Consider the following 8761-nt stretch of genomic DNA (forward strand, 5'->3'; position numbering starts at 1 on the left):
ATCCGCGGCGCAAACTGTACATTGCGAAAAGTCCTTTTTCTTGTAATGTATAGAGGAATTTTACGAATAAAATCATTAATGTCACTCACTATTAATTCAATTGTAATATTAATATATATATATATAGAAATTTTCAGCTGCTCAACCATGTTTTTTCACTTGGTCCGCGATCACTAAAATCCGGTAGTGGGTTTTAGTGATGCAAAAAAAAACAAACAAAAACCACTAAAACCCACTATGTCACGGACCAAGTGGAGAAACATGGTCGGGCAGCTAAAATTTCTATATATATATATATATATATATAGAGAGAGAGAGAGGAGAACATGGCCAACAAAACAAACTCATTGATAGAAATGCATTCTTGATATCGCGTTTGGCTGGTAAAGTGCACTCACTCAGCCTCCTATCTCATCAAATGCTAAAGTTGCGCAAAACCTCTCTATGAAAAATTTGTAGTCATTTTAATCCCTATGTGTTTAATTCTTTGCCTCGAACAACCTTAAATCTCTAGTTGGTACGGTTTATATCACATTTTACGACCTTGAAATTGCAGGAAAAAATCAAAGGTTTTAAAAAAATAAGTTGAATTTTGTTTTATAAAAAATTGTAAAAAAAATAAATATATTCAACAACAAATTTTTGGAGAAAATAAAATAATATAGTTATTATAAAATTGATTAATTTGGTTTGGATTTTTTAAAATCTAAAGTTTGAATCCAATCAATATTTTCGATTTGATTAATTTTTTTCTTATGGTGGTATTGAACCGATATCACCTGTACAAAGGGTAGAATCGATAACGTTAAATGATCTACCTTTTATAAGCTAGCCGTCCTTTAATTTTGTTATGTCTTCAATTTGTTTACAAATTAACGTATTTTGTAATCTATATTGTTTAATTTTGTAGGCTGAAAATTTTACATAAAAAAATTTCTGAGATTTCTCTAAGAATATTTTTTTTTTTTGCAAAAGCTATGATAAGTGTCATTTTTTCTATGTTTTATTGTTCGTTTTCTTGATATTTTGCATTAGTTCCTTGCGGTTGTTTTAGTTTTTTTTTCAACTTTTTGTTTGCATTTAGTGTAATGTTGTGTGTTTTGTCTACTCCTATTAATTAGTGGTTATTTTGGCAGGAAAAAGGAAGAAAAAAATATTTTCAGGCTTCACAGGGGGGTGCGCTCGGTCTGCAGAAAAGAGCAGACCGAGCACTGGTATTATTTTTCCAGGCAGAGAGTTGGTGGATTTTAGGGCGCTCGGTTGGTAAAAATTAGCAGACCGAGCGCCCGCGCGTATTTTTGGAAAAACTTTGTTCCGGGTGTTTTAAAAGGAAAGGACTCTGAGGGCGATATAAATAGCATCTTTTCAGACGTTTTAAGGGTTGGAAAACACTAAAAAGAAGGCGGAGGTGGCTCTGAAGATTGAAGTTTCTTCTTCTCGTTGGGAGTTCTTCTTCTTCGATATTTCTGAAATTTTATGTTGAAAACTTTATTAGCTTGAATATTATTATGAGTTGTAGTAGCTAAACTTTATTTTGTTGAAATTTAGGGGATCTTAACCCCGTAACATGTTTTTGTGATTGAATCTTTGGACGAATTGATTGAGTTTTTATGCGAATATTTGATTTTATCATGTTTATTATTCTATGTTGAGGAGTAGCTAACTTCAATATAGATTCGTAGATTGTGAATTGCTGTCGAGAGATAGATTCATGATTAGTACAAGTGATAAAACCCACGGACTTAAAATTTGCATAGAGATATGATATTTAGTACATGTTGATAACCATAGACCACCAGGTTGAAAGTTGTAGGAATTCAATGAACGCAAAGCAATCAGTAATGATAAATAATCAAAGAGATTTGATTGTTTCATTAACTTGAATTAGATTGGCATACACTCGAGAGAGAGCGTCAATATTTAAGGAGTTTTTGTCAAATTTATGAGTGCAAAAGTAATTTCAATCGTCCAAGTTCAATTAGGGGGAAGTTGAACCGAGATTCCAACAAAATTTCTTCATATTATATTTTTCTGCGTTAAGCATTGCTGTGATTTATTTTATTTTCATTTAAGCATCTTTAAATTAATTTCTTTACTTTATAATTTTAGAATAATCAAAAATCAAATTTTCGTTACTTTGGGATATAGAAATTAAATAATTGAATTATTGTGACGTAGTCCCTGAGGACGATACTCGTACTCAGTACACTTTTCTATAACTTGAGTCGTGCACTTGCGATAATTTTGAGCAGAAAAAAGATATAATTACATTAAATTTAAGAGCTAGTATTTTCTAGATCAAGTTCTTCTGCAGTGCATGCAACATCCATTTGAGTCGGAACTTATCCTTTTTAATCCTGAAATTGAAAGTACCTTTCGCAGGAGAAGAAGGCAACAACAGGAAAGAATGGCAGGACAAGCGCTAAGGATGCTGGATGATGGAGAAGATGAAAATAATGCACCGCCTATCTACATGATGGATAGCGCATTGCCATCCATCGCAATTGCCATACCAAGCATAATCAGGCCAACTATAGCAGCAAATCAGTTTGAAATAAAGCCTGCTATCATTCAAATGGTGCAAAACACAGTCCTGTTTGGTGGGATGACAATCGATGACCCATATGCTCACCTGACGAATTTTTTAGAAATCTGTGACACTTTTAAGATGCAGGGAGTTTCTGATGACGCCATTCGTTTGCGTCTATTCCCTTTTTCTTTAAGAGATAAAGCTAAAGCATGGCTAACAAATTTACCTGCAGGGTCCATCATTACTTGGGATGATCTAGAAAAGGCCTTCCTGACTAAATACTTCCCACCGTCCAAATCAATGAAACTCAGAGCTGACATCACAACATTTACTCAAGGTGAACAGGAAACACTTTATGAAGTATGGGAGCGCTACAAAGATCTACTGAGGAGATGCCCACATCACCAACTACCAGACGGTCTTGTGGTACAAACTTTTTATTATGGTCTTCCTCACTCAAATCGCACCATGTTAGATGTAGCTGCAGGTGGAAATATGTTGCAGCAATCACCAGAGGATGAATATGAGTTAATTGAGGAGATGGCATCCAGTAGCTATCATACTCAATCAGAGAGGAATGCAGTCAGAAAACCCGTAGGAATGCATCAAGTTGATGCATTCACTTCAGTAGCCGCTCAACTAGAGGTCATGAATAAGAGGATAGAAGAGCTAACTCTAGGGCAGTCTGCGATGCGTATTCAAGAGGTGTGGTGTGAGAAATGTGGTGCTGAACACTTCACGAAAGATTTTCAAACTGGCAATCCATCATATCAGCCAGATGGAGGAATGGTAAACCATGTAGGAAATCATAATCGCCCCAGGAATGATCCATTCTCAAACACATATAATCCAGGGTGGAGACAGCATCCGAATTTTTCGTGGGGAGGACAGAATAACAGGTCATATGGGAATCAAAACCATGGAAGACAGCCTCAAGAAGAGAAGTCAATCATGGAACAGATGATGCAAAAGTTCATATCATCCACTGAGACCCGAATGCAGAATCAGGATGCATCAATTAAGAACTTGAAAAATCAAATAAGGCAGTTGGCTAAAGCGTTGTCTAGCAGAGATCTAGGTACTTTACCAAGTGACACAGAAAAGAATCCAAAGGAGCAAGTCAAGGCTGTCGAATTAAGGAGTGGGAAGAAAATCGAAGGTGAGAGACAAAGCGAGAAAGAGTCAGAAACAGATATACCAGGGATAACTGCAGGTAAGTCCTCTAATTCTACACAACCACCCACATCAGAGTCAAATATTGCTATTCCATCACCTTTTTCTGCAGCTCTCAAGAAGGCCAAACTAGATTCTCAGTTTGCCAAATTTCTAGAAGTATTCAAGAAATTGAATATAAATATCCCCTTCGCTGATGCACTGATGCAAATGCCTAGTTACGCTAAATTCCTGAAGGAGATTCTCTCCAGCAAGAGAAAATTGGAGGAGCATGCAATAATTAGCCTAACAGAAAATTTTTCTGCGCTAGTTCAGAACAAGATTCCACCAAAGCAAAAAGATCTAGGGAGTTTTTCTATTCCTTGTGTTATTAATGAAGTGCAATTTCAAAAAGCTTTGTGTGACTTAGAGGGTGTTTGGGAGAGCTTTTAAGCTCTTAAAAATAGCTTTTAAGCTGTTTTAGAGCTTAAAAGCTCTCCGAATCTGTTTGGTAAATTTTTTTAGAAACAGCTTATAAGCTGTCAAAATAAGTTGTTTGACAGCTTATAAGTTGTTTTTAAAAAAGTAAGGGGGGAGGTACTTTTTTCAAAAAGATCTTATTTTAACATTCTATCTCTCTAAAATATCCTTATATATTTTAATAAATCTCCACTATATCTTCCATCCATTAAATATTAAATATTATTTTTTAAAAAAAATTCCAAATCACGTAAATTTTTCTAAATTAAAATATTATAACAATTTTATTTTTTAAAATATATGTTTATTCTAAAAATATTTTCATATATGTATAAGTCAAAATATTATTTTCATATAATAATACCATTTTTGGTAATTTCGACGATAAAAAGATCTTATAATACCAAACACATCAACATCTTTAAGTTATTTAAAATAAGTTTATCTAAACACTTTAACAGCTTATTTTTAAAATAAGTTCTAACAGCTTATAAGCTCATAAAACAGCTTTTAAGCTCTAGGAGCTTATAAGCTCTTTTTAATAAGCTTAGTCAAATACCCTCTTAGGTGCGAGTATAAACTTAATGTCATATTTTGTTTTCAGGAAACTGAGCTTGGGAGAGCCAAAATCCACCATAATGCCATTGCAATTGGCGGACAGGTCTATAAAATATCCAAGAGGGATAATAGAAGATGTGCTGGTGAAAGTCGACAAATTCATCTTCCCGGTGCATTTCGTGGTTCTTGATATGGAAGAGGACTTGGACATGCCACTTATTTTGGGAAGACCTTTCCTGGCAACAGGAAAAGCATTAATCGATGTCCAAAAGGGAGAGCTACATCTGAGAGTGGGAGAGGAGAAAATTTCCTTTGATGTTTTTAATGCACTGAAATTTTCACAAAATGATGAAGAGAGTCTTCATATTGATGTTGTGGACTCATTTCTATATGATTATGTGTAGGATACATTTCAGAAATCATTAGAAGACGCACTCATATCTCCTCATCGTGATGACATAGTCAATGGGGATATAGAAGAGGTGACAGCTTACTTGAATGATAACCAGTCATGGAGAAAAGTTGGAAAGCTCAGACTCGAAGATCTTGGTGACCGGAAGGATTTAGTCCTCCAGAAACCAAGCCTTGAAGAACCACCAACTTTGGAATTTAAACTATTACCTAACCATCTCAAATATGTATTTTTATGTGAGAATGAAAATTTACCTTTCATAATTTCTTATTCTTTGACAGGTGAGGTGGAGACCAGACTGCTAGATGTTCTCAAAAGTCATAAGAGTGTGTTTGCTTGGAAGGTCACATATATCAAAGGCATTAATCCATCTATCTGCATGCACAAGATATTAATGGAAAAGAACATCAACCCCATGGTCCAACCACAGAGGAGATTGAATCCCAAGATGCAAGAAGTGGTAAAGGCTAAAACGATAAAACTTTTGGATGCAGATATCATTTATCCCATTTCACATAGTGCATGGGTAAGTCCGGTTCAATGTGTACCGAAAAAAGGGGAATAACTGTCATTAAAAATTAACAGAATGAGTTGATACCTACTAGGACAATTACAGGGTGGCGTGTATGTATAGACCATAGAAAATTGAATGATGCAACCCGTGAAGACCATTTTCCCCTCCCCTTCATTGGCCAAATGCTAGAAAGGCTTGCTGGGTATGAGTTTTATTGCTTTTTAGATGGGTATTCAGGATACAATCAAATTGCGATTGCACCTGAAGATCAGGATAAAACAACTTTCACTTTCCCATATGGTACGTTTGCCTATAGATGCATGCCTTTTGGTCTTTGCAATGCTCCTGCGACTTTTCAGAGATGCGTGACTGCTATATTTCATGATATGGTCAAAAATTTTCTAAAAATATTCATGGATGATTTTTCCATTTTTGGTCAGTCTTTTGATGCATGTCTGAATAATCTTAACACTATTTGGATGAGATGTGAGGAAACAAACTTGGTACTCAACTGGTAAAAGTGTCACTTCATGGTGACCAAAGGTATTGTATTAGGACACCGCATATCGGAGCAGGGAATCGAGGTGGACAGGGCCAAGGTGCTAGTCATTCAGAATCTACCTCCACCGACGACGATCAAGGGTGTTAGAAGTTTTCTAGGCCACACCGGTTTTTATCGGCGGTTCATTAAAGATTTCTCAAAAATTGCAAAAACTATGTCTTCATTATTAATGAAAGATACACCTTTTAATTTTGATTCCACTTGTTTGCAGGCGTTTGAATTTCTGAGAGAACGATTGGTAACTGCACCAGTGCTGACTTCACCAGATTGGGATCTTCCATTTGAGGTAATGTGTGACGCCAGCGACTCGGCTGTCGGAGTTGTACTTGGTCAGAGGATAGACAAGGTATTCCGTACTATTTACTATGCTAGAAAAACCCTGAATGAGGCTCAATTGAATTATGCTACCACTAAAAAGGAATTGCTGGCTGTAGTTTTTGCACTGGACAAATTTCATTCATACCTTGTACTCTCAAAAATCACTATTTACACTGATCATTCTGCAATTAAACACCTTTTGGCTAATAAAAATGCAAAACCTAGGTTGATTAGGTGGATTATACTCTTACAAGAATTTGACTTAGAAATAAAAGATAAAAAAAAGAGTAGAAAATGTTGTTGTTGATCACCTATCTAGACTAGAATGCATTCCTGATTGTGCACAAAATGATACTGAGGAAATAGATGATTGGTTTCCTGATGAGAAATTGTTTGCCATAGAACACTCACCGTGGTATGCTAATTTTTCAATTACTTGGTCACGAGCATACTCCCACATAATTTGTATTTTCATCAAAAGAAAAAGTTTCTATCAAATGTAAAGCATTATTTTTGGGAAGAACCTTTCTTGTTTAAAATCTGTGCTGACTCTATGATCCGAAGATGTGTGGCGGAAGGAGAAATGAAAAGCATCCTCAGTCATTGTCATGACCGTGAGGTAGGTGGCCATGCTGGGCCCATAAAGACGGCAGCTAAGGTACTTGAATGTGGGTTTTATTGGCCCAATATGTTTAAAGATGCACGTGCTTATGTCATTGAATGTGATAGATGTCAGCGAACAGGTAATATCTAAACCGTCACGAAATGCCTTTGACTAACATTATTGAGTGTGAGATTTTTTATGTGTGGGGAATAGACTTTATGGGACCATTTCCAACCTCTTTTACAAAAAATACATTTTGGTCGCCGTCGATTATGTTTCTAAATGGGTAGAGGCTAAAGCTTTTGCAACTAATGATGCACATGTGGTACTAAAATTTTTGAAGAAAAATATTTTTAATCGGTTTGGTACACCACGTGCAATTATTAGTGATGGTGGCACTCGGTTTTGTAATAAGCTCTTTGAAAAACTTTTGAAAAAATATGGTGTCAAGCACAAAGTTTCTACAGCTTATCATCCCAAAACAAGTGGCCAAGTAGAAGTGTCCAATCGAGAAATAAAGCAAATTTTAGAAAAATGTGTGAGTACTAATTGAAAGGATTGGGCACTTCGACTTGATGATGCACTATGGGCCTATAGAATTGCTTTCAAAACACCTATAGGCACCTCCCCTTATAGACTGTTGTTTGGAAAGGCATGTCATTTTCCAGTTGAGTTAGAGCATAGAGCATATTGGGCTATCAAAGCATTAAATTTTGAATTTGCTGCTGCAGGTGAGAAGAGATTGCTTGAGCTAAACCAGTTGAAGGAATTTCGAGATCAAGCATATGATATGGCGGTGTCGTACAAAGAAAGGACCAAGAGAATACATGACAGACGCATTCGTCATAGAGAATTTAAGGAAGGGGAAGCAGTTCTTCTGTTTAACTCCAGGTTGAGGCTTTTTCCTGGAAAGTTGAAGTTGAGGTGGTCCGGCCCTTACAAAATCACTAAGGTGTATCCATCGGGGGCCATTGAAATAAAAGATGCAAGAAACGAGTCTTTCACGGTCAATGCTCAGAGGCTGAAACACTATGTAGGGGGTGATGTCGACTCAACGCCAATCATCACCACACTGACCGACCAAGACTAGTTTGGGGAGGAGCACAGTCGAGCTCTAGACTCTAAATTTAGAACTACTCGCTTACCTTGTTTTTATTTTTCTTTTACTTTGCTTTGAACTTTTTATTTTTCTGCTCTTTTAAGTTTTGGAATTTTTTTCTTTTTTGGTTTACTTTTGAAAAAAAAAGGAGGGGGTTGCGCTCGGTCTGGAAAATTTAGCAGACCAAGCGCCCAAAAAAACCCAAACTCACTGTTTTACTAAAATGGGAGCGCCCAAAACACCCCCGTTCACTGTTTTCTTAAAACTGGGGTGCGCTCGGTCTGCTAAAAAGAGCAGACCAAGCGCCCAAAATTCCCCTTCCTTATTGTTTTCTTTAATCGGGTATGCACTCGGTCTGCTGAAATTAGCAAACCGAGCGCCTCGCGGAGAATCAGATATTTAAACACCCGATCCCCTTTCCCCTTTTTTAATTATTTCTTTCCTCTCTCAATCTAAAACCTAGCCGCCCCCTATCCATCTGATTTCTCACTTTCTCTCCTCCATATCGCAGGTATCTACCATCTCCTTCCCA

The 8761-nt window shown here is 36.5% G+C and overlaps 1 protein-coding gene across 1 annotated transcript; it reads left to right on the forward strand.

The window, feature by feature from the left end:
* The first annotated feature begins 2407 nt into the window (after positions 1 to 2407).
* LOC140860951 (uncharacterized) lies at positions 2408 to 4135 on the forward strand. The gene has a single exon (XM_073263951.1). The coding sequence runs from the start codon at positions 2408 to 2410 to the stop codon at positions 4133 to 4135; it is 1728 nt and encodes a 575-aa protein (XP_073120052.1).
* The last annotated feature ends 4626 nt before the right edge of the window (positions 4136 to 8761 follow it).

This window comes from Henckelia pumila, chromosome 4 (assembly GCF_033568475.1).
Source record: "Henckelia pumila isolate YLH828 chromosome 4, ASM3356847v2, whole genome shotgun sequence".
Taxonomy (NCBI): domain Eukaryota; kingdom Viridiplantae; phylum Streptophyta; class Magnoliopsida; order Lamiales; family Gesneriaceae; genus Henckelia; species Henckelia pumila.